We start from the raw sequence: 26,945 nt of genomic DNA on the forward strand, positions 1-26,945 counted from the left end.
ATGCATGGCAGTGATGGGCAGGGCCAGAGACAAAGAGCAGGTGGAGCCACAGAGGCAACTTGGACCTTTGCATTCTATGTTCCAGCAACACAGTCAGAGGGTTCAACATAACCGCCCTCATCTCTACATCCAGGTGAGAATGAGGCAATATAAATGTTCAAAGGCAAATTGCAGCAAGGCAAAAGCACTCAGAGAAGGCAATGGAGCCGTGGTGAGGCCTTGAGGGCAGAGTATGGCTTGGGGTTAGGAATGGGAGGGAAATTCGATTCAGTTTGCATTGAAAGTCAAATTTACCTAATCCACATTTTCCAAAATAGCAAGTTAACTTAAACACAGGCTGTTCTTTGAAATTTGCAGTTATCCAACTTTTGTAATGCAGTTCGTCAACCAAACAATGTGCACAAAAATGCATATACCAGGGTAAAGCATACACATAAATATTTGTGAAGATAACATGCAAAAAAGGGGGAAATTGCTTTGCAAAAATGTGTATATTAGAAAAAAAATTATGCTCAAATAATGAATTTTCCTGATTACGTGTTTTTTAAAATGCAAACTGATGTGGAAATGTGAAAAGCGGAATTTAAGGTCGGAAAAACAGAAACTGAGAGAAACCAAAATTGACATATTCACCCATCCCAACCTGGGATGAGTCCCAGGGACCAGGTGGAAAGGGTCACATTCAGTTTCCGGGCAAACAGGAAAGACAAATTAAGAAAACAACCATGGCTGCTTTCTCACTTGGTCACTGCTTCTCCTAAAGATAACCCAGATTTTACTCTTAGAGAAAGGTAAAGTCACAATGGTTAAAATATAGTGTCAGGTGGGTATCATTCCATGCCATGCATCTCCCTTGTTGCTGATTTTTCAATCTTAACATGTGTCAAAAAAGAAAACTAAAGTACCAACCTGCATGCATAACACTAATGTATTTGCTACTTCAAAAAACATCCATGGCTTGGAGGAATGAACAGCCTTTGGGGGGGAGACACAAAAGGTTTATCCATCACCATTAAAACACAATAGTTGCTCGTTCTCTTAAAAATGTCTTCAAAGGGGTAGATGCAGTGTTTTTAACAACAGCCGTAACAACACCTGGGTTCCCCGTCAGTCTGCTCTAACACAATGATAAAAACACATTCCATTAAAACTCCAGGAGGGAACAGAACAGCATCAAAGTTCTGAAGGACACTGAGCGGAAGCAATGGGAGAGAGAAAGAGAGTACACAGTGGACTTAAGGGGGTAAAATGTTGGGTTTAGAATTCTTTTCTACTTCGGTGTTCCCTTTTTTCCTTAACAGAAAAGCAGATATAAAACACATTGGGATCTGTTTCTAAAAGGCAGCATCAAAAACCCATTTCCCAATGTTGCCACCTGCAGTCATATTTTGCAATTGGTACCAGCCTAGCAAGAGATCCAGGGAGCTCACTGGGGTTCCAGTTTTGAACTAGTGCTCCGAATGGAGGTCTCGTCTACCAAAATGATCGAAGGGCAGGAGAACTCTGCTATGATGAACGGTTATAGCATTTGGGGCTTTTGAGTTTAGGGGAAAAGAAAGGCAAAATGAACTGTGGTCATGACGACAGAGGTGCATAAGATTACGGAGAAAGTGTGTGCAAGTAGTTTTTCTCCTTCCCACATAATACTAGAAGCCAAGGGGTTGTCCTATGAAGCTTAGTGTTGGAAGATTCAGCACAGACTAAAAGAAGGACTTCTTCACATAGCACATAGTTCAACTATGGAATTTGTTCCTACTAGGGGAAGTGATGGTCACCCAATTGGCTGCCTCCCTTGTTAGAGGAAGTATGCTTCTGACTAGCTGTTGCTAGAAACTGCAGGAGAGCAGAGTGTTGTGCTCAATGGTCCTCCTTGCGGGCCTCTCAGAGGCAGCTGGTTTGCCAATAGGAGAACAGGATACTGGAACAGATCCTTCAGCCCAATCCGCCAGGGCTCTTCTTAGGTTCTGAGACCAATTGTCAATTTAGCCTGATTTTATCTTTATTGACTGGAACCAGCTCTCCAGGCTTTCAGACAAGAGTTCATTCCCAGCGCTATCTAGAGCAGTGTTTCCCAACCTTTTTTGGGCAAAGGCACACTTGATTGATGAAAAAAATCTCGAGGCACACCACCATTACAGCCCCGTGACGTCAGCGCGCAGCGTCACGCCGGGAGGGACGCACGAAAGTGTAAGTTTCAATTTTTTTCCCTCCCCCTTGCCGGGGAACCTCCAAGCTTTGGGGGTGGAGGAGGCAGCAAAGCGAGGGACTGAGGGACTCCTCCAACTCCTCCTCCTGCTCGTCCACGGCCGGGTAGAGCCGCTTGAGCTCCTTCTCCTGCTCGTTCAGGGCCGGGTCGCCGCCGTGAGGGAAGGGCGCCAGGGCGCTGCTGCTGCCGCCGCCGCTCCCGGCAGGCATGGGCCCAGCTGAGGCGGCGGCGGCTGTTGTGGTGGTGGCGGCGATAGCGGGCGGAGGAGGGGGCGGCGGCGGGGACGAGGTGGCCGGCGGCGGCGGGGGAGGCGGCGGCGGGTGGAGCAGGAGGGCGGCCGAGGCCGGTGAGGGAGTAGGGTTGCCCGGGGCTTGAGGAGCCGTCGCCGGGAGTTGCTGCTGCTGCCCGGACATGCCGGCCTCCTCCTCGTCCACTGTCTCGCGCTCCTCCCTTTTGCGCGCGCTGCCCCGCCGCCGCCCCATTGGCCGGGTCCTGTCAGCTGATCCTGTGTTATTTCCTGTGTGTGTGTGTGAGGGGAGAATGGAGAGAGAAACCTCGGCACCACCACCGCGGAGCCGCCCCCGGCTCGACGCGGATCCTCGCTGCCGCCGCCCCGCCTCTCGCCGCCCGACTCGCCCGCCTCCCTCCCACGGCACACCAGGCAACGTCTCGCGGCACACTAGATCAGTGTTTCCGGTTGGGAAACACTGATCTAGAGATGCCAGGGATTGGATCTGGAACTTTTCCTACACAAAACAAACGCTCTCGCCCACTGAGCCATGGCTCTTCTATTCCAAATGAATATATTTTTTTTAACCAGGGAGAAACACATTTGAATTTTTTCAGTGTTCCAGGGGATTGTTGATCTGGAAGCTACTGGTTATCACTGCCCAGCCCCCCCCGTAATTTCAGCGTTAGGATGGAAGAACAAAGCCAGGAACTCTTGTTAAGCACAGAAAAACAGATTTGGAGTCTGACAGCTCTAAGCTTCCTTCTGCCAACCTTGGAGATGAAGCTTATTTGTTTATCCCATTTGGATCCCACCCTGCCTCTGAAGAGCTTAGGCAGGCGTTCCAGCCTCACCGTATCCCTGTAAAGAAGGGACTGGGACCTCTTTTCAGCCCAAGGGTTGCCAGCCAATATTCAATGAAAGCCATCAGACGAAGGAAAATTAGTGCTTTGCTGCCACCTACAGTTGTGTAAAAAAATCCTGCCGTTGTTTGATTTGTTGTGCTCACTGAGAAGATGAGCTTGTCAGCAAAAAGAAAATGAGCTCCGCTGCATTCCATTTGGGCACTTCTGGTCTAACACTGAACTGCTCACTCCGCTGTTAGTATCACTGGGTGCTACTGTTTCAATATTACTGGACACTCAGGCTGTGGATGACGGCCAAACTGAATAGGAAGCTAAGTAAGTCTTTAGTAACCACATTTTTAGAAGTAGAAGTAACCAGATTTTTAGAAGCAGGTGCAGCCCCCAACCCCAACAATATCTGAGATTGCAGCATGTACTGTTTGGTTTGCCTTCCTCCAAAATCTACATTATTCGCCTTGCTGTCTGCTGTGGCAAAATGACATAACTTACGTAATTCACGTAATTCATCACTTTGTCATCATGTTATTCCACCCTGTTCCTTCCAGTGCAAAGGAAGCACAATGCAAATGTGAAAGGGAGGGGACAGAAATGAAATCAATTATGTGCCATTTGCAGGCTGAAAGCAACAGCAGTAGTGAATACCAACTGTATTTGCTTGATAGAGTTCCGTTTGGGACATGGGACGATTAAAAACACCAGCAATTCCTATTTCTGTTTTCATTGGAATTCTCCAGAATCCCCATCCCACAACAGTATCGCTTCCCCTGGGAGAGAGGTTTGCAAATGGAAGCCTTCTTCTGGGGCTAACAGCAGCTGCAAAGTTCTGGTGGGTGGGACCATGGAAGAGGAGAAAAGGGTTCATCCTCTTCTCTCCACGAACTGTAGCCTCTATGGAAAGGGAGAGGAAGACAACGGGCTGCCTTGTACCAGGTGAAACTATTTATCCATTTAGTCCAGGTCTGGCTACTCTGGCTCGTAGTGCTATAGGGTCTCAGGCAGCAATCTCTCTCACCAGCTGCTACCTGATTCCTTTTTTATCTGGAGACATCCAGGATTGAACTTTGGGACCTTCTGCATGGATAGAACTATGTACCATTGAACTATGGTCCCCTTTCTACCATCTAGTTGTACACTCATCTTTCTGGCATTGACCAATCTGATGGCCCCTAGTTAGCTCACATGGAGAGTAAAACAGAGATTTGTTTTAAAGGAGTACTGACACATTGGAATCACAGACAGCTTTAGTAAAGAGAACGCCAGCAAGGCTACACTTCTCCCAGCTGAAACTCTGGGCCATTTCAACAAGGTTTTGAAAGTTGTGCAGAATTAGATTTCTTTCAAAAGGATCAAGCATCTATATAACCACCTTCCCTCCTTTCTCAGTCTTTGATCAAGAGCTTATTCCTATAAAAACTAAAACGAGGTTGGAGAGCACATGGGCTGATTGTCTAGAATAAACCTTTTCTATTCTCTAGGCATGTTGTTTTTTTGATCCCCTTTTGTTTTCCAAGTCAAAAGACACATTATCTGAAATGACTTGCAAAATTCGGAACAAATATTCACAAGGCTTTGAATGAACTCTTCCCAACCCCTCACTCATCTTTCAGCGTTGCAGAAAATACTCTTATTTTATCCCTGTGCTTTAAAACAAACAGAAAAGGTTGCCAGCTGAGGCTCCCAAGATGGTAGAACCGAGATTTATATCAGGGGGTTGTGGAGGGGAAATCCTCCAACAGGCCAACAACTGTCAACAGTTTAAGCGGCTGCTGTTTGGTCAAGTGAGTTTGAATACAGCAGTGATAAAAGGGGGGGGGGGAGAGAATGAAATCAAAGGAGTACAATGTAAACATTTTACAGTTTACATTTAATAAATCCAAATTAAACATCCAGATTTGCCCTGAAAACAGGTCAGGAGGTTGTACGGTAGAAGTGGATCAAAACCCAACTCTGGAAGCCTTAACAAGCAATATTTAGCGTAAAATCTGCTTCAGTTAAAATGCAACGGCATCCCCCTTCTACTTGCTTGACAGCATGAGCCTAGGCAAGTTTACCTGGAAGTAAGTCCTAGTGTGTCCAATGGGATTTGCTCTCTGATAATCATGGCCAGGATGGCAGCCACTTGTTCCTAAATACATAATTTTAAATGATTTATTAAAAGGTTGAAAAAAGGGGGGGGGAGGCAATATTCAGCTAGGATGGAGAACTTGTGGCCTTCCAGGTGTTGTTGAAAAACTACAACTCTCATCACTGGTTGGGCCAAGAATGATGGGAGTAGAGGCCCAACAAATATCCGAAGGACCATAGGCTTCCTCACCCCAGGTATTCATGGTTCACCTGAGTTCTATTTTCCTGTGCTTCTCTATTTTATCTGATTTTGATCTTGTGCAGTCAGCATGGCTGCATCTGATGGGAGCCGTAGTCTATTTGTGTAGTGGTTCAGGGCTGCAGAGGGTCTAAGAACCTGTTATTATTTCTGCAGCAGGGTCTCTGTCCCCAGTGTCCTAGAGCTGTCCAATCACCATGAAATGGGAGCTTTTTAGCTACTGTATGCTCCAAAGCTTACCATTTAGGAAGACTGAAAACACAAGGTGCTTCACTTTCAAGAGAATAGTGCAGGTTCTTTTACATACAATGGGAATTCACAGAAAGCACAAGTAACTTCAAAAGACAATATTGTAGCACTCCAAATCATTTGCCACGTACACACAGAGAAAATAGTAGGCCTGCATGAAAGGCAAAACATGAACACCTGCATTGATTGTTGCAATGCATCCCTAATTATTATTACTGTTTTGTGCTGCTAACGGAGCAGTTTGATTTCACCCCCCAGAGGCGCACTCCATTGTCTCTTGAGACAGACAGATGCCAACAACAACAAAAATTAGATTATTGTATAACCTTGGAAGGGATGTGGCTGTGCGAAAGTGTCAACTGTGCTTCAGTTCTTCCCATTTACTTTCACATCTAAAATGGCTTTGCAGCACACAACATATCCCATTTTATTTTATTCTATAATCAGATGTACCTGTAGGATTACAGAGATTGCAACCAATTCTAGTATCTAAAATAGCATCTCACATATATGTATCATCCTGCAGGATTACTAGGGCTGCAGATCAGTTCAGCTACTCAAGAGCAGCACATATGCATTCAAAGGAACCATACTGAAAGATGCAGCCATAAAGAAATAATACAACAGGTGGCAACATAAACACCCACCCACACCCATCACTGCAAAATTGGGCCTATGAGAGTGATTAGCGATTGCTTAAATTAAGCCTCCTTTTCTGAGTGACCAGCATTATATGTGAATGCTTTACTCCTTTCCTCTGCCCTAAACGCCCCTTCCTGGTATTGAACCTGTAAACCACACCAAAAGCTTACTCGGCCCCCTATCCACTCCTGTCCTCAGCCATCTTGTGAAACTTCCAAACTTACAATCTTAATGACATTTTAGAAATACTTTTAAAAAAACCCAAGAATTAAGTGCCATGTGATTGACACGGCTTGGATTTCTGCTGTCAATCAATAGGAATCCATATGGCACCTGTTTACAACAATCACAAGTCACTCACCATCAGCATCATCATAAATCTTGGACAATAACTAACTGGGATCCATGGCCCACATTTCTTCACATACAATTTTTACTGCCTTGATGTTCTTTAGAGCTGGCATGTCAACATGTAAGATGGGGTTATAGTGTACTGCCCCTGCCTCCGGGCAGTTCAACATTAGACTAGACTAGTTCTCAGATAGCAACCAGAGATACCCCCCCTGCCCTTAATCTGCTGTTCCTTTTCCCTCCTCTGGCACTCAGTTTTACAGCTGTTTGTATTGATTTTGCAATTTTCCATCGTTTGAATTCCTGCCTCTTTTCCAAGAGACGTGTGAATCTTGTTAAATGTTGTTGCGGAACTATTAGCAAACACCCATCTCTTGATTCCTTCACGGTTTCTTTTGGCATGCCCTTCTGTCCTCGTCTACTTTCCCCATAAATTACCGAGTCCTGAAAAGACAGCAGCCCCAAAGAAGAACGCCTATACGCTTTGCAAAGCCCCCAATGCTAGATACAGAGAAGGCTACATACGGTTTTATCATATGCTTGTAAAACACACATGTAAGGCTGCCATGCTAGAACAGGGTATTTGGTCTGGGATCACCAGATCCCTGTTCAGCCACGAATATCACCTGGACTACCGGGAAAGGACTATAGCTCAGTGGTAGAGCACTTCCTTTGCATTGGTGGCCCTAGGTTCAATACTCAGAATTTATTTATTAATGTAGCAGTTTCCCATATTCCTGCTTTACACTGTCAGACTATTGGTCCACTTCTCTTAGAAGTATATTGTTCATTAGATATGGTAGATGTACTTTTTATCCTCTAATGGTGTTTAATATGTGTTCTAATGGATTATTTTATGTTGTATGCTACCTTGATAACTTCTGGTTTGATGGCAGTATATAAACAATTATATTAATTTTTGGTGTTTAATGTTTTAGGAGATTGTCTTAATATGTACAGTGGTGCCTCGCAAGACGAAATTAATTCGTTCCGCGAGTTTTGTCGTCTTGCGATTTTTTCGTCTTGCAAAGCACGGTGTTGGGAAAGTTTTGGAAAAGCTTCAAAAATCACCAAAGTCTTTAAAAACCTCAAAAAAGACTACCACGCCGCGTTCTATGAGTTGCTCCTCGAAGTCAAGTCGCAACTGTATTAACAGTGTTAAGAAAAAGGAAACAAACTTGCAAGACGTTTCCGTCTTGCGAAGCAAGCCCATAGGGAAAATTGTCTTGCGAAGCAGCTCAAAAAACAAAAAACCCTTTCGTCTAGCGAGTTTTTTGTCTTGCGAGGCATTCGTCTTGCGAGGTACCACTGTATTACGTTGTCTTGGTAGCTTCTGGTTCAAAGGCAGTGAATGAATGATTTTAATAATAATCTGGATGGTGGTGGCTGGGATAGAAACATAGCTGAGTTAATAACAGGAGGTGAGAGCAGGAAGATAGCCTTGCAGCTTAGAAGCATTTACAGGGAACTTTTTGGGCTTAACATCGTCAAATGAATACAAAGGTCAGCTTTATTCAACCCTCTCCACCCCCAGTCCTTGAAAGTGTAAAAATAAAAGTCTGGAAGCAATCGTCGCTAGCTATTATTCCTTCAGCCTGTAATGCAGTGGAGTGATAAAAAAGAAAAGAAGGATTGACTCTTATGGAGTAAAGAGCCAGAGAAAGGCGCTATATTATGCATGAGCCATAACGTTTTGTCCTGCATAAGCAAATCTAATGTACTTAACCCGGCTTGTGCGCTAGCAGATCACATCTGCACATTTTTTCATGCTGACACTCCAATACATAAAACAAGTCTTCTGCAGGGCTCGCTCAATTATTTTCCACATCCATTTTGACACTACCCACCTCTTCCATCAGAGGGGCAGAGAACATGCTTTCGATGTATGAGGTCCTGAGTTCAATCCCTGGTGCCTTTCAGTTAAAGGTGATGGGGAAGATTCTCTGCCAGAGACCAGACAGCCATTGCCAGTTAGAATAGACAAAACTGGGCTAGATGGATGGATAGTCTGAACTGGAATAAGGTAGTCAATTACAGACATTTAGATCACTTCTGCAGTTCAGTTTCAAGTCAAGGCCTGATACTCAATACTCTAAGTCTTTCCATACATCTAGAAAACTGCATGTTTCAACAAGGTCAACCAGTCTGGCCCATGATGTTGGACTCTGTAAAGGGCAATGACTTCTATCCAGGGAGTTATTTGGCCCTTGTCGATGTCACCACCCTCTATTACATTTCCATGAGCAAAGATGCAAAGTGAGCCCAAAATGGCCTTTAAAAATTGATAAGGGCTTTATGGAGCCTCTAGACTTATGTATCAGTTTCATCTGGCTCTGTCAAAATGCTAGTCAATTTCCCGCTCTTGTCTGATTTATTGCTGCCGCACACCATATTTGCATCACTCTCCTCATCTGACAGTTCTGTCAGGGCCAGGCTCCACTCTTGGTTAGTAGTGACTCAATGAATTTTTAGCTCTCCTCCAGTCCACTTTCTGGACCTACAGTCAGCTCTTTCTAGGAGCAATCTCCATGCTGTTTAGTTAGCTCCTGATTCACTTATAGCCCCAAGGCTTTGGGAGAATTGGATATAAGCCACCATTTTGCTTGCATGCAAGCCATGCGCCTATACTGAGACCAAACAAAACCCAGAATGGTTTCCAACTGGAAAACTGGGAATGAAATATTCAGTCAAGTTCATCGAAGAATTGGCAACACTCCTTTCATTTACTAGGAAATTGGGGAGTGGGGAGTTGAGTAATCTGGGGTTGATTCTTTTCTATCAGTCCAGGGAGAAAGCATATGATGTTCTGTCTCCTAGCCTATGGCAAAGTGGCTGTATCAAAGTTGATGCCAGATTCTGGGTGGCTTTTGGGAAAATTAGACAAAGGGTGCTATGAAAACTGTGGAAATATTGGCGATAGGGTGCACTTTCACATGCAACTGGCTAGCTCAGAGGCAGCTCATGTAATGGTGACATGGTGAGGCGATGCCAACGCCCAATATGTGTAACAGACTTCAAGGGACTCTCTCTGCATGAACCTAGCCATGTTGGAGGCAGCTTAGCTAGGTCCCATGTAAAGAAGAAGAAGAAGAAGAAGAAGAAGAAGAAGAAGAAGAAGAAGAAGAAGAAGAGGAGGAGTTTGGATTTGACATCCCGCTTTATCACTACCCAAAGGAGTCGCAAAGCGGCTAACAATTTCCTTTCCCTTCTTCCCCCACAACAAACACCCTGTGAGGTGAGTGGGGCTGAGAGACTTCAGAGAAGTGTGACTGGCCCAAAGTCACCCAGCAGCTGCAGGTGGAGGAGCGGAGACGCGAACCCAGTTCCCCAGATTACGAGTCTACCGCTCTTAACCACTACACCACACTGAGAGCAAAGATGATTACACTGGTTGTTGGTGAACTAGGGCAGCGGTAATGAACATGTTTCATCCAGTGGGCTGCATTCTCCCATAAGCAACCTTAGGAGGGCCACTTGCCAAGGATGGGCAGGGACAGAGTCCAAAGTGGGTGGGGCAATTGATGTGACACATCTTTTCCCAGCCACACAAAAGCCAGAGGTTTCTCAACTCCCACCCCTCCATCGAGGCAGGCAAGCGGTATTATCGTAGTTCAAAGACACATCCCAGCCAGGCAAAAACACTTGAGGAGGGTGTGTGGCTGGGCTGGAGAAGAGTGTGGCTTGGGTGATAGGCGTGGTTGGAGAAGAGCCCTGAGGGCCAGATAGAGAGGTCTGGAGGGCTGCATTCAGTCACCGGGCCTGAGGCTTCCCACCTCTGAACTAAAGTGCAGATAAGTCTAATAGGTCACACGGCCTCAATACGACACACAGGAGTCCATACTGCCTCCCTCTCCTCTAAGCAACACATCGTGCTTTCTCTTGTCCTCATCTGTCAACTGACTGACTGCTCTGAACACTAATTTTGCACAGCAATTAGCTCACCACTTCCAAGTTCCCCTCCTCGGTGCCCGAACATGTCTTTGCTTTTCAGCAGACACTGCTCTCTTTTATTGGCTTAAGAGCAACTTAGCAGTGACTCATCTTTGCATGAAAGACAGATGTCATCTCCAGTTTGGTTAAGCATTAACCTTGCTCTTTGGTAGCAGCCAGTGTTCCCTACCCACTCAATGCCTTTCTAACACACACACACAAAATCAAACACATCATTCATTGTGACCTTAGTCAAAGAGGCTGATGAAAGTAAACACCTGCGCTAAGCCGTAGCTGGAGAGGTATTTGATCTCAAGCTTTGCTCTTCATTTGAACTAGGACGCTCTTTGACAAGGCAACCAGCCTCTCCCAGGGTGGTGTATGTGCCTCCCCGACTCCTGTTGTTAGCACTAAAATACTTAAATCTCCTATTGTGAATCCTATCAATAATCACGTTTGGGCTCCTTCTTTTAAAAAATATCTATCTTATCGTGTACTGTCTTTTAGCCTGTGAGCTCATACCTGCTCTAATCCTCTGAAGATGAATGACATACAAGTTCTAATGCCGCCAGATCCTGTTACTAACAATTACCAGTTTTTCCTCTGTATTTTCACAGCACTTAAGGACACAAGGAAGGGAAAGGAGGGGAGGGCTTTCTTCAAAAAGAAGAGATCAATAGCAGTTCAGAGCCAACGATGTTGTATTTTGTTGGATTAAAAGTGTTTAGCCATGATCTCTTCCAGCGAGACATGAAGTGTTGCATCAATGAAAATATACAGTAGTCACACCAAACAAAACACACCAAAAGGGCAAAGGAAACAATGGAAGGATTACCTTTAAACAACACATTAAAGTATGTACATAAAGGGTTGGCAGCAGCTGGGGGAGGAAACTCAGCAAGTCAGATCCTGTGTGTCTCCGCCCCCTCCCCCTCCCCCAAAATACATGTTCAATGTCTCAATATTTAAAAGTTTTCTTCGAATTAGTATGATTTCTAAATTGTGGAGTGTTTCTCGATAGCCTCAAAAAGACACAACAGAGCAATCTATGTTAAATAGTGTGGCCATTTCCCTCCAACCACCAGTCCTTTCTGCAAACGAATGCAGTTGGATTTATTTACATAATGTATATCAAATATCTTGGATATAAACTTATGTTCCCAGAGTGGCTAATGAAGTAGCAAGATACAATAAAAGTAAACATAAAATGAGAAGCCAAAGCAAGGCGTACAACCTAACATAACAAACTGAAAACAATGGTTTGAACCTGGCTATTCCCCACCCACCTCCCGACTATAGTTTAAACAAAGCCACAATATTGAGTTTGGATCCCATGGGGAAGTGTAGTTAACTTTTAAAATGATGCTCTTTTTATTGCTGTTTTTATTTGGGTTTCGTTTTTTATTTAATCTTCTGCTCAGGTTAGCTTGGTGCTGATGTAACAGGAAACGACGGTTTCCTGCTATAAGAGCGAACTTTCTGTTCACATAGGAAGCTGCCTCATCCCAAGTAAGGCCATTGGTCCATCTCGCTCGCTACTGCCTGCACTGATGGCCAGTGGCTCTCCATAGCTTCACACAGGGAGCGTTCCCATCCCTCCCAGGGATTGAATCTGAGACCTTCTGCATTCCAAGGAGATTCCCTGCTACTGAGCTAGGTCTCTCCATCCCTCCCTTGTGCTGGTGGAGACTGAAAGCTTCCGCTCTTTAGCTTATTTATCTGGACACAGGCAAGCAAGGCAGTTTACAAAGAAAAATAGGAATCTGCTTAACAAGTCACCAACAAGTACAAGGGGAATATATGAATTTTAAAATAATAATAATAATAATAATAATAATAATAATAATAATAATAATAGACCCATTCCAGCCAAATAGGGTTCATTTCAGAGGTGAGTGAGCATTTTAGAGAGCAACTTTAACCATGGAGAGTAACTATATTAAACTACATTCTCCTCCAAAGCACAGGAGGCAAATTAATATCCAATTCACATCAGACTACCCGGCATAAAACACAGTTAATAGGAATATGTGGTAGAATAAAAAAATAAAATAAAACCGAGGAGCAGACAACTTTGGTATGCTAACAAAATTTTTACAATCCGTAGTATAGTTATTATTTTTATTATACCGTCCTGATGGATTTATTTTCTTCCTTCTCTATAAACCTCTTACATCCAAGATGGATATTAAAGGGGATATGTGAGAAATAAACTAGCCAGAAAATCCTTTTATCAATACTAGACCCCCCGGGCCAAACCCTTGCAGCCATATGGAACGGAAGCACATGCCAATAAGCTAGTGGGAAGAGTTACGCAAAGTACTTCCAAGACGAGTCTGTAAAAGAGTTTCTAGGAGTTACGGGGACACAGCTGAGTGTATGCAGCTCTTGGAGAAAAGAGATTGCTACAGGGCAGCTTTCACTGCCCTGGTAACCACCAGATGCCTTGGACTCCACCTCCCATCATTCCTGACTGTCGGCCATGCTGGCTGGAACTGATGGGAGTCCCAACAGCATTTGGGGGACACCAGATTCCCCACCCCCTGATTTAGAAGAGGAACCTGCCCTTGAAGCTCAGGAAAGTTTTTGCTGCTAGCTATATGTAGGCTCGCTGTGGCATCACAGGTTGTTACATCAGAGCAGCTGAGCCCAATACCAGTCAGAGGGGTGGGTGATAGCTTGGGCATTTGGTTACCCTCATTTGGTAACAAAGGCCCAGTGCGAAATCAAAAAGCCTTTTGTGGGACCACTAGGGAACTGCAAAGCTGACTTAACAGCTCTCTTGGCAAAAAGAAAGGCAATATATGAAGAGATAACAGGCAGAAGAGAAGGAGGAAGACTTGGATGAGGAATCAACCCATTTCCCGTCTGGGTCATCTTACAAGTTTCACCGTTAAGCCCATTCTATTCCATTTCTGTCTTGATCTGAGATTATTTTGAAATATGTGCCTTTGAAAAACAAAAGCACTGCACTCTCTCTCGAAATACGCATCTTTAAATGTATTTTGATTTTCTTTTTGAGCCAAGAACATCATCAGAATATTTGGGAAGTTGTAGACAATAAAGTTCTAGTCTAAACCTTTATCCCATGTGGTGTTCATCAGGCACGATCATACTGGAATTAGCCAAGAACTAATTCCTCTATTTGAGGAATTGGGGTCTACCATTCTAATGGGCCCTCAGCTAGCATGGCAATTAGCTTCCATATGTAGCAAATATAAGATTGGTGTTAAGGAAGTGCCAGCACACAATCTCATTAGGAAGAGTAACAATAATTGGAAGCTGAGTGAGTGAAGGTGTACGAATATCTACACTTCAAAACTTAACCTGGTTTAATAGTCTTTTCCTCTCATCATACCCCTTACTGTGGGTCTCCAGATGCTACTGGACTACAAAAAAGAAATGGGGGAGAGATTTGGTTCAGTTCACGTTTTAATTAAAACCAGCATCATTTGCACTTCCCAAAACAACATCCAAACCCAAACCCAGCTATGCTTCAAATTTCACACCTTGCTGTATATTGTGATTGTCACGCTCCTGTATAGGCTAGGGTCCCTGTTTCAGAAGGTCTAAGGCTCTCATCAAAGTACTCACCGGCACAGGCAGGGTAGTGCTGGAGCAATGCAGTCAGTCTAGTTCAAACACGATCCAGAAGCAATTGCCAGGAAACAGCCTAGGAGGGAACACTAGGATCAGGAACAAAGATCTACAGAACAAGTGAATTGTGTTTTACCCCAGCTACTGGAAGGCTCAAGAGGGAGACATTATATGCTCTGGCCTCCTGAACCACACAGCTGCAGGTAGTAAGAGAGCTTCAGAGATTGCTTACTTATGAGTAGACCCCTTTCACATGAGTAGACCTAAAACTTCACAGACACATACTATGGTGTTGTTTTTTGGCCTGAACCCAAATCTTTTGGTGCCGGTGTTCTTGAGGACTAGGAAGTGGTTCCATGAAATTATTTTATATACGTTTTTATTGTTCTGTGACTTCAAGAATTTCCATAGGAAGTAATTTGTAGATGGAAGAATATAAATACGAATAAACAAATATAGCTGCATGCATTCAGCATGAGTGCAAAATTCAAAGTTGGTAAGCCACAGTGTTAGGGAAATTGATCCACCTTCTCACCATACGATTCACAATATACTTGACCAGATCGTTTATGCAGAGAAAACTAAAATGTGTAAAGCTGAAGAAACAAAAAGTTTGTTCCAGTGCAATAGGAGATACTCAATTTAGGGAAATGGCAAAAAACCTTAAGGATTTCACTCAACATGAGATTTATAGGGTGAGAATCATTTAATAATAAAACACCCTAGAGAGATCTGGGAGCAGCAATTCCCAACTGGGGGTCGAAGCATGAGAATCAGAAGAATTATATTCAGATTTTTCAAAGGCGCACGATTCCTGGAGTTGCAGGGGTAGCGAAAACCAAACACTTTTCTTTCCATTAGGTTTCAGTGATAACATTCTGTGCCATTTTAATAGACTACGTATCTTGAATTACAAGAACGCACATATACATCGGCATATACAATCCCTTAGTGAGAGGGAAAGATCTCAGTTATTCGCAGGGCACTCAATACCATTACATAATAGCCCTTTCCAAACAGGCAAAAGGAGGCAAAGTTTTTAGCTGGGGATTTAGTCACACTTCATCAGGATCGCGTTTACACGGGGCCCAGCCAAATGCAAGTGAAAGTTTTACTGTCAGTTCACTTTGCATGTGCTATTACTAATCCACATGAAGCCTGCTGAGCTAAACCCCCAAGGTGCAATCAGTGTTAAAATGTTGTGAAGAGAGTGTTTAAAGTTGAGGTTAAATGCATTTGCCAAGGTATGGGTTTTGTCCAATGACAAGCTGAAAGTGAAACGGGCAGAGGTTGGGGGGGAGGCGTGTGTGTTGCTCTAACCAGATATGTGCCATAAACACGGCGGGGTTACAATGCAAAGGTTGCCTACGCATCAGATATGCTGCTGCAATCATCATTTTGTCGATATGTATGCTTCACAATTGTCAGCTGGCAGTCCGGCTACTGAGTCATCCAGTAGACAAAACGGACACTGGAAATTTCGGAAGAGAAATCACTCCCACAAGAGGCTTCAAAAGAGGATCAGACAAACTCATGGAGTATCAATGACTGCTGATGTTCTACCTCCACTGCTGAAGAAGGTCTGAAGGAGCGTCTCCACCTCCATCGATCAGCCTGGACACTGAGGTCCAGCTCCAAGGGCCTTCTGGCGGTTCCCTCCCTGCGAGAAGTGAGGTTACAGGGAACCAGGCAGAGGGCCTTCTCGGTAGTGGCGCCTGCCCTGTGGAACGCCCTCCCGTCAGATGTCAAGGAAATAAACAACTGACTTTTAGAAGACATCTGTTTAGGGAAATTTGTAATGTTTGATCTTTTATCATGCTTTTCATATTCTGTTGGGAGCCGCTCAGAGTGGCTGGTAAGATCTTACTAATAATCTCCTTTTAGTGTGCTATTCATTATTCCTATGCTCAGGTCCTGCTTGTGGGCTTCATATGGTTATCTATGACATCTTTTTAACTGTACTGGTTCAGTACTGGCATGTTTGCCGCCTTGGGCTCCTTTGAAGGAAGTTGTGGGATATAAATTTAACAAATAAACAATATGGTTGGCTGCTGTTACAGCAGGATCCTGGGCTAGAGGGGCCACGGGCCACTTAATGGCACTGCAACTCTACCAAGGGCTTTGCAAAATCCACCCTTGCTGCAGTAAAGCACATGCTTTCTATTTGCAGATAACCTCCCCATGACTTAAGATCTTCCGCAGAGGCCCTTCTCAGAGTGCTCCCTCCACTGTTAGCTTAGAGGAGTTGTAGCCCCTCCATGAGGAACATTCTCCCTGAGGAAGCTCACCTGGCTGCCCTCTGTACAATCTTTCTGGAGACACTAAAAAAATATTTCTCCCCTACCCCCTTCAATAGTTTTAACAGTACCACAAGTTCATTTAGGGTTTTACAATGAACATCCACTTCTCCCTAGCTGGTGTTTTCTTAACGGCCATTGTATTGGGGTTGCTGATTTTCTTTTTGTGGCATGAGGAATTTTCTTCGATTTATATCACAGAGGAGTTGGTTGTTTAACATTTTTGGGACGCGACTACGCTTGTCAGTTTTTGTACTTGCGATTCTGCTACATTTTCGTAAGTCGCCTTGTGGCTCCGATACAAGGGGTGCACAAATAAAAAAAAAAGTAATACAATTGAATTAATAACGGTTCAAACACGTAACCTCTGCCTCTGTGGGTCCAAAGTGATGCTGTCCCTATGAGACCAAATTCATCCAAAAATGCAATTTCGAAGCAAATGTGGCAAGTTCCAGCTTGAGCAAAACCAACCACCAACCAACCTGGGGAGTTTGAGGTACCTGAGAAATCTGTGTAATTTATTGGGGGGTTCCAAACAGCAGTAGCTGCAGTAGGCCTCCAATGTGAGATTATTCTGAATAGGTAGAACCAGCTCTAAGACCGAACACAATTATTTACAGCAGGCTTCTTCAACCTCGGCCCTCCAGATGTTTTTGGCCTACAACTCCCATGATCCCTAGCTAGCAGGACCAGTGGTCAGGGATGCTGGGAATTGTAGTCTCAAAACATCTGGAGGGCCGAGGTTGAGGAAGCCTGATTTACAGTATTTATTTTACATATTGTTATCCTGTCTGCTTTTCATGCAATCACTGTCCCCCAAAGTGGAGTGCAATTTTTTTTTAAATGTCATTTCTTTGGCTGATGGATGGGACTATACTGTTCCCCCCCCCAGTCCCAGAGCAACAGACCCCTAGAACCTAGTATTGTTTCAGGCAGGGAGGGAAAATACAGGCTCCTGTGTCTGTTCTTTCCCTGGCTGGTGGATGGGGCCCCGCTGGGTTTCTCACTTGCCCTGAATTAGTCATGGGAGGAAAGGGGTGCAGACTTCCAATGGTCCCAAGTCCCTTTTGCTGATGGCAGACATCAAAGCATGCAATCCTGGGTGAAACTGTTGAACTGTCCAGGCATCATAAACCCAAATTCAAATCCTCATTCTGCCATGAAGCTTACTGAGTGACCCTGGACTAAGTCACTCTCTTGCTCTCTTCTTGAGAATATAAAACATCCAGATTTTAAGAGTTTGTTTGCATTTAGAGCTGACTTTATGCAAGCGTGAGTTACACGGCTCAGACATTTAATGTCTATTATTCATTCCTGCAAATGCGGGCGCTCAGGAGAGCAAGTCTGCATGATTAATCTGTGGCTCATGTGAGTCTTGTGCTCTCTTGTCCACACCTGTGCAGGTGGGGTCGGTTTTCTCTCTAAAGATCTACCTTTTCTTCAAGAACAACTTAAACAAGTATCATACTAAAGCTTTCAGGAAAATTTAAGTGCTCTTTAGGTTAGCAGTCTTGATAAATTCCATGCAGTCATCTAGAGAATTTTCACTTGGCAGTCCAGAAATATCAAGGTTATTTCCTTCTGAAAAATGATGTTTTGACTGGATTGGGGAAGCAGGGCGGGGGCAGAGCTTTCACTACGGCAACATGTGGCCGTCAGAACAAGAGAGAGCCATCTGTTTGCAATTGGGCCTGGCTATTGTGGTCTAGTTTGCTGGTAACAGTTTGCATACTAAGCTTAGTAAAGTACACATTTTAAAAAATAAAGGAAATATAATCAGAAAGAGGTAATGTTACTGTAATTTTAATTTACTCTGGAGGAATAAAGGTCAAAATTTCAAATCTATTTCACTATGATGGGTTGGCATGGTGTAGTGCCTGAGGCTGCAATCTTTTACACACTTACCTGATGGGTGCAAGCCCCACTGAAATCAATGGGCTTACTTCTGAGCAGAATTGCAGTGTAAAAGGAGAGAGGAGGTAGGGGATTTATGGGTTCAAATCTCAGTGAAGCAGCAGAACTATTAACTGAAAAAGACTTTGACATCTCAGAAAGCACCTCTCCCAAACATTGAGAGTTAATTATCATTTGAGGTATGACAAAGTATAATACGAATAAAACAAAGTTTGTGATTGGGGAAACAATAAATATATCAAGGGAAGGCCATATCAGCATCAATTTACCTGGCTCGCCCTGTAGAACTTTCCAAGATTTGTTCTATACAGGCTCAGAACAGCCAGGAGGGTCTGCACGGAGACTGCAAAGAAATAAAATGCTTAGTTTAGATGACTTAAATCCCTAGGTGAAGAAGTTGAATGTTCCAGGCTTATAGACCCAGTTCGAATCCTCATTCAGCCATGAAGCTAATTCACTGGGCAAGTCACATTTTCTCTCTTCCACTGTGTGGTTTTAACTAATCTTTATGTTTGTTATCTCCTGCCAACCTAGCAGTTTGAAAGCACGTCAAAGTGCAATTAGATAAATAGGTACCGCTCCAGCGGGAAGGTAAACGGCGTTTCCATGCGCTGCTCTGGTTAGCCAGAAGCGGCTTAGTCATGCTGGCCACATGACCCGGAAGCTGTCTGCGGACAAATGCTGTCTCCCTCGGACAATAAAGCGAGATAAGCGAAGCAATCCGAGTCATCCGCAACTGGACTTAACTGTCAGGGGTCCCTTTACCTTTACCATATCCACACTTCCTGATAAGAGGACAGCACCCCACCCACCCCAGTTACCTGACAGAAGTAGTACTAGAATATAAAAAATATCATCGTGAACCCAGGAAGCTGCCATATAGCAAGTCAGCCAATTGGTCCATTTGTGTCAGTCTTGTCTACCACTGACTGGCAGCAGCTCTCCAGGATTTCAGGAAGGGAGTCTCTCTCCCAGCCCTACCTGGAGATGCCATGGAATTGAGTCGGCCACAACTGGACCTAATGGTCAGGGGTCCCTTTACCTTTGTTATATTGCTGAGTTACCTGTACAGGCAATCCTCGTTTTGCACGGGGGGGCTCCATTCTGGACCCCAACACACGTCGGCAGAGCACACCTAAGCCCACTCTGCCCTTTTATATTATGTCTTTATGACGTGCTGATCACATGTCATTCAGACGTGCCTAAACCGGAAGTTGCCTGTACATTACTTAGAGACAGTCCAAATTAAGTGGTATATAAATGGACAAACTGACTGACTACTTATTAAGCTGGACAGGAGGAAAAGACTGTATACAATGCCCCGAGCGCCTTGGGAGAAAGGTGGGATGGAATGGTAATTTATTTATTTCTTTATTGGATTTACATACCACCCTTCATCAAAAGATCTGGGGCAGTTCAAGAGAAAAAAACACAAGATAAAAGCACAAATAAATATATTACGTGTACTAATAAATATATTAGTAGTGAATTGGCTGTAAAGCTGTTGAGTAATGCCAAACGAATAATTCCTTTGATGTTGTCGGCAAGGTTTACAAAAGCAGAGGCAGGGAAACTCAGTTAGGGATTTACTACGTGGACTTAGGATGAAGGGAGGCTGCAGATCTTCAGGAGTTGGACTGCAACTCCCAGCATCCCCAACTACTGACCATGCTGGCTGAGGCTGATGGGAGTTAACAGCCAACACCATCTGGAGGGCTATAGGCTTCCCAACGACTCTTATCTCCAACTCTTCATCTGCAGTGTGACCTACCTAGCAGGGCTGTTGTAAGGATCAGTAAGAATGCCATGTGAAACATCTGAAGACTCAGGGAAGCATTCCATTCTACTACTACTATTATTATTATTATTATTATTATTATTATTATTATTATTAACAACAACAACAACAAAATGAAAAGCCACTGAAGTGCAGTTCTGCTGCTGTACATAAACTTTTTAAAAGGTCAAATTTCCCCACCAATAAATGTCTTTTAACGGCTCTAACATTAATTTTTTGTTAAGAAACCTCCAATAACTGTTGAAACTAGGAATGGTTTTATAAAAGCATTTACAGGCAACTGCTTAGAAAAAAAACACCAAAGCTCCTTTTGCACATGGAATGGACATTATATTAGACTCATCCAACAAGCTCCAATATGAAATCTCCTCTCATGCTAAATTAGCACCTGGGCTGAGAGAATGATTTGGGGAATCCAGAGTTGAAGCCTGAGCGCCATTAATAATTATTGGATTAGTTGTTTTTTTAATCTAGCTCATTGTTTCTTTTTCTACATATACAAAGTGATCCATTAAAAGATTTTCTAAAAGCCTTTTAAGGCAACTAGGGCTGGAAAGAAATCTGGTTCAGTTCGCATTTAAAGGCAAACCTGATAAATTCACACTTTATGAAGCTGTATGCAAAACGAACTACAGCTATATTTTGAAACTCACTTTTCTCAGAATTTTGCAACACCGTTCTCCAAACAAGCAACATGTACAAAAATGCAAATACTAGAATGAAGTGTGCATAAAATGCATATAAAATGCATATAAAAGTGAATCTAACATGCAAAATACATTATATTAGGGGGAATTGCTGCAAAAATATATGTATTTGGAGAAATTTTCATCAGGATTTTTTTTTAATGATAGCAATAATCACAAACTGGTGGAGAAATGAACTGACTGGAGAGAACAAGAAACTGATAAATTTGCCCATCCCGAAACACATTGCACTGCCTCATTTTAACACTGTTAAACGGCTTCAGGTAATGTTGCCACAAGATGATCAAATAGAATGCAAAAGAAGGGCAGATAAAGAGTGCAGGTTTTTCCCGCCCTTCGAGTCATCACGTAGGCCAGCACATTGTGTGTGTGTGTGTTTGTGTATCCAGTGGCGTAGCGTGGGTTGTCAGCACCCGGGGCAAGGCAAGTAATTTGCGCCCCCTAACCCGTGGATTTGCGCCGCCTAACCTGTGGATTTGCCCTAACCTCAGATGTTGCGCCCGGTGCAGCCGGCCCCCCCTGCACCCCCCACGCTACGCCACTGTGTGTATCTATCTCTGCACAGAAATGATTAACTAAGAGGAACTTCGGCAGATGCTTGGGAACGTAACTTGCTCTTCAATTATATTTACTCAGCATCGACTCAAAACGAAGTGCACTGTTAGCAAGACAGGAAAACCTTTTAAGATTACTGTCTGATAAGGGCATGCGTAAGCTACGTAGTAAATCTTAACAGCGATGGGGGGAGAGAGAAAAAGGAAGTTATTAAGCCTACTGTGCAAGGAATCACATAGTCACCATATCATGATGGAAAGTTTCTAAACCAAAACATCTGATCTGTCGGTCCCTTCAGAGACATGGCTGAATGTAAACATACCCAAGGCAGATTTATTAGTCTGTGGATAGTCCTCATTATTTGAAATGCATGTACACGCACACACACCTAATAGCTATCAGAAATACTTCATTTCTAGAAGTCGTGATTTTTGACCTGGAAGACTTTCCCCAAATCCAGATGTGCAGTGGTTGGTGGCAGTTGCTCAGCAGTGAATCAAAGGCATTTTGTCTATGCTTAAAACCATTATTTTCTTTTATTGCTGCTTCACATGTGCTCCTGGGCTGTGTGGGTTTAGGTTTAAAAGTTTCAGATCCAACTGAACTTTAGCCATTAGTATACTGCCCAAAACATTAAGAAAAATATTGATGCCAAACTGGCCATTAGCCAAATGTTTCTTGCCAAGGGCAGCAGCTGTGAGTCTACAGTCTTCCTCTATAATGTATAGTACAACCTGCCTGCCTCCTTTTGTCATCGTAAGCCACAGGTCAGTGGTAAAGAACACCTGCTTGGCATGTAGAAGGAACCAGGTTCAATTGCTGAGATCTCCAGCTAGGTTTGGGCAAAACCTTGGAGAACCACTTCTGAGTTAGTGCAAACTAGTATTCTTGCATTCTTCCAGACCCAGGACTCACCTTTAACCAAAACCTGCATGTGTAGACCCATTCATTAATATTTTGTTTATTTATGTGGAGGTGAGAGTGCTGCTGTTGCAACCCACCTTAGATCAGACTGTGACTCAGAGGTGGGGTTCCAAACCCATCAGTTGAAGAGCAATGCTGTTTGACCAACCTTCCCAAACTTGGTGCCCTCCAGGTGTTTGGAACTACAACTCCCGACATGGCTGAGGACATTACGGAGGGCATTTAGAGGGCATGAGGGTGGGGAAAGCTGCTGAAGACAACACCGAACTAGATGGGTAAATGGCCCCTTTAAACTCTGACCTAGGAGTTTAAAAACCTAGGTCACCTCTGTCTAGATCGATATTGGTGTGTTTTATGAACTAGCAATTTTACTGTGGGGACGTGGGTGGCGCTGTGGGTTAAACTACAGAGCCTAGGGCTTGCTGATCAGAAGGTTGGCGGTTCAAATCCCCGCAACAGGGTGAGCTCCCGTTGCTTGGTCCTGCTCCTGCCAACCTAGCAGTTCGAAAGCACGTCAAAGTGCAAGTAGATAAATAGGTACCGCTCAGGCGGGAAGGTAAACGGCGTTTCCGTGCGCTGCTCTGGTTCGCCAGAAGCGGCTTAGTCATGCTGGCCACATGACCCGGAAGCTGTACGTCGGCTCCCTCGGCCAATAAAGCGAGATGAGCGCTGCAACCCCAGAGTCGGTCACGACTGGACCTAATGGTCAGGGGTCCCTTAACCTTTACTTTGCATGCGCAAACCATAGAAGTTCCAGGAAGACGTTGACAAACATTAGAAAGAAACTAAGCATGTTCCTATGAAGCTGCCAAGGGTTTCAGATGGCAGTCTTGCCCAGCTCTGCCTGGAGACGGCAGGGATTGAACTTGGAGCCTTCTGCCCCGAGCGCCTCCTTCCCCCCATTGCTGCAAAGTGGGTCACTTATAGAGAGGGCTTTCAAAAGCAGGTTTTGACATGGTGTTGGAGCCCAGACTACCAAGTACACCCTGTTCAGCTCTTTAGAGCCAGGCCAGGGATACCATGCATGCCAAAGCAGGGGCCGTGTTGTGATGGACGAGGCTGGGTTTAAGAACTTTGCATGAGAGATACAAAACAGAAGGCAAAGAAAGGCTGAAGTGCGGGGTAAGATTTACGATGTTCAATTATTTCCCTCACAATTCCCCCCTCCCTCTAGGGTATAAGCACATAATATATTGTACTTTCCATTACCTGGTACAAATATAAAACATATCTGAAAAACACATTTCATCCCTATAACATATTAAAACAACAAGAAAGGGGCCATGGCAGGGTTTGATAGATTAACTGTCGCCCACTGATGTTGTGCCATATTAGTTAACAGCAAATTAATATCATCGCACACATTTTATTCCCCCTTACATCTTACAAAGAAAAATTAGGCCAGAAAGCCTGCAATTCTGAAACTCCTGTATTAAATCCCCAAAAGCCGCAACAACACACAGTGGAGCAAGAGCAAACCTTGCCCATTTTGGCTACCCCGGGACATTTCCTTTAAGCCACCTTTAAGCTCCGACTCAAAGCCGCAGAGACCCCCTTTTGCGATCTAGATTCTACCTGACACGCGTGTATTTTATGAACTGGCATATTTCACTGCATTTATTCTGCATGTCCTTATTGTGATCTGAAGCCAGGGCTTTTCATCAGCACCCAATTGTTAAAATAAATCCAAACAACGCAATAGCTTTGGGGTTACGTAGTTGTAAGAAGCAGTAGAAGGTTGCGATTTTCTGGTACACATGAGTAGAAATAGATGAAATAGATTTCATTTGTTATGAATTAATTCACACACACACACACACACACACACACACACACACACACACACCAACAAATGATAGCCACATGGAACCTCCAACTCCAGACGCAGTTTGCCGCTGAATATCTATTGTTGGACAAGGTGGGCACAGAGACATAGGAAAAAGCCTTACACTGAGTCAGTTCATTGGTCTATCTTTCTTAGTGTAGACAAGGACTGGCAATTGCTCTCCAGGAGTTCAGGTAGGAGTCTCTCTCAGTCCAACTGGAGAGGCAGGGGATTAAATCAATGGCCTTCTGCATGCAAAGCAGGTGCCCTGCTATGGTTTCCATACTATGCTCTGGGTTTCCTAGAGGCTGCCCTGGGGGACTCCTGTCCAACAGCCTCAGGTGCAATGGTCTCCTTATGTTCATCAAAATAAAAAAAAATCCTTCCAGTAGCACTTTAGAGCACTTTAGAGTTGGTCTCTAAGGTGCTACTGGAAGGATTTTTAAAAATTTTCTTTCAACTACGGCAGACCAACACAGCTACCTACCTATATCTAGAATTATGTTCACCAGTCCACTTTGATTTTCTCTGCAGTACAGTAGCCAGAGTCCACGATACATCATTTAAATGCACAAACCTGACTTGGCCTGTTTCCAAACAAAGAGAAGCACATGTTGTCACAAACCCTTATATACTGTTGAGAGAGACATCCTTTTTTTTTTTTTTAAAGTGGGAACAGTTAATTAGTTGGGATTTGCTGATGGTAATAAATACAGTGGTACCTCAGGCTACATACGCTTCAGGTTACAGACTCCGCTAACCCAGAAATATTACCTCGGGTTAAGAACTTTGCTTCAGGATGAGAACAGAAATCGTGCTTCAGCGGCGCAGCGGCAGCGGGAGGCCCCATTAGCTAAAGTGGTGCTTCAGGTTAAGAAGTGTTTCAGGTTAAGAACGGACCTCTGGAACAAATTAAGTTCTTAACCCAAGGTACCACTGTACATTGTGTATCTGGGGATTCGTGACTTTAATACTTAACTCTGGGTGCTAAAAGGAAAGAAATGAAACATTTAAAACTGCTTATATATTTTAATCTACAGGTTTGCGCATTTAAATGATGTATCGTGGACTCTGGCAAATAAAATCAATCACAAACTACATATTTCTAAAGGAAAGGAAGAGCCTAAACAATTCTACACCGTTTGGTGGGATTTCATTTCTTATCTATCCAGTTCAGATATACAAAACTCTCTTCCTCCACCAGAATGCAAAAATCGGCTTTTATGTTTTGCTACTTTTATTTTTCTACATTATCTGCTCTCTATTCATTAGGAAAATACAACCTCTACTGCTGCTATGTTTAGTAATTTCAATCAGGTTTCTCCCCGTTTGTTTGTACTTTTGATTTTACAGTAATAAAAAAAAACTTCATGGAAATAAATAAATCCATAAATTTGGTGGTCTGGTGGTCCCATATGGTAAGGTTTTGTTTCAACTTGGGAGGGAATCAGACAAAGAGGGTTGGGAAAGGCAGATGGTGGCAGGAGGAGATGATGAGGTTAGCAAATACAATCAGCAACCAGACGTTAGCGGTTTTGACAAGTGCCATTAAAGGCAGCCAAAATAAAGCTGTCGCCTAAATGCTCCATGTAGGGGAATTCAGAGGGAACCTGGAGCCCATCAGTGCTAAGTCTTTTAACCTCCACAAGAGAAGAGGAACAATATCCAACCATCTACAGAATAGTAGGAAAGGGGATGTCTAGCAACTATTGGTGGCGCTCCAAGGGTAGATTCACATTTTTAAAAAAACCGAAACAAAACCAAGCAATCCCAACAGTCCCCAGGTATTCATAAGGAAAAATGGGTTGTCTGACCCACAATTCCTGTATAAAAGGAATTGGCTATAAAAGCAGCAGAAATGGCTTCTTCCCATGCCTCTAAGAAGTTAGTTTGCATTTCTCTCCCTCTTCTCTCTTTGAGGAGGAAAACAAATATACTTTTAGGAATATTAAGTTATGCTCCAGAAGGGAAAGAATCTGTCTCCAGCAAATAAATTTCAAAGGCAGACTCCAGCGTGAAATCATTGCCTCGAGTTTTAAAAGATGGTTCATTCTGTTTGAGCATAAATAGAGTCAATAGTTTTGCATTTCCCTTCAGGTGCCTGTTAACTTAGCATGCTAGGTGTGTGTGTTGCATTATTGCCAATTAGTTATTGCTCAACTTCTTTGGCAGACATTTAGGCTTCCGCTGAATTGCCACAGAATGTACTTTCATTGCCACCAGCCACCTTGCTGGTGCTAAGCATCTGCACAGGGTTTAGATGGGAGAAACCTTGGGACCACAGGGCTCGAAGGGGGTACAGCCCCCCATACGTCAGGGGCCGAGAGTCTCACCTGCGTCGAACAGCAGGTAGTTAGCAATGCGATTGGCAGGTGACCACAGTGAGCCTTTGACAGTGGGGCAATGTCCCCCCCCCCCCCCCCGCTTCCTCACCTGGGTTTTGCTCTTTCCCATCCTAGTGAATTCTGGCCCCCAGCACACCCCTTTTAGCATGACAAACCCCCCCCCCCATCATTTGACCCACACTGCAGT

The 26,945-nt window shown here is 43.9% G+C and overlaps 1 protein-coding gene across 4 annotated transcripts in view; it reads right to left on the reverse strand.

Moving 5' to 3' along the window:
* Window positions 1-14,346: 14,346 nt before the first annotated feature.
* Window positions 14,347-26,945, reverse strand: part of BRIP1 (BRCA1 interacting DNA helicase 1) — a 148,562-nt gene continuing 135,963 nt past the window's right edge. For 3 of the 4 annotated variants that reach the window (XM_028708132.2, XM_028708133.2, XM_028708130.2), the window contains exons 23-24: window positions 18,874-18,947; window positions 14,348-14,469 (exon numbers count right to left, since the gene is read on the reverse strand). In XM_028708132.2, coding sequence (XP_028563965.2) covers window positions 18,908-18,947 — 40 coding nt within the window. In that variant the 3' untranslated portion in view covers window positions 14,348-14,469; window positions 18,874-18,907. Of the gene's footprint in view, window positions 14,470-18,873; window positions 18,948-26,945 lie in introns of all 4 variants that reach the window. The other variant, XM_028708135.2, reaches the window with a different exon arrangement.

The sequence above is a fragment of the Podarcis muralis genome, chromosome 15 (assembly GCF_964188315.1).
Source record: "Podarcis muralis chromosome 15, rPodMur119.hap1.1, whole genome shotgun sequence".
In the NCBI taxonomy this organism is placed as follows: Eukaryota; Metazoa; Chordata; class Lepidosauria; order Squamata; family Lacertidae; genus Podarcis; species Podarcis muralis.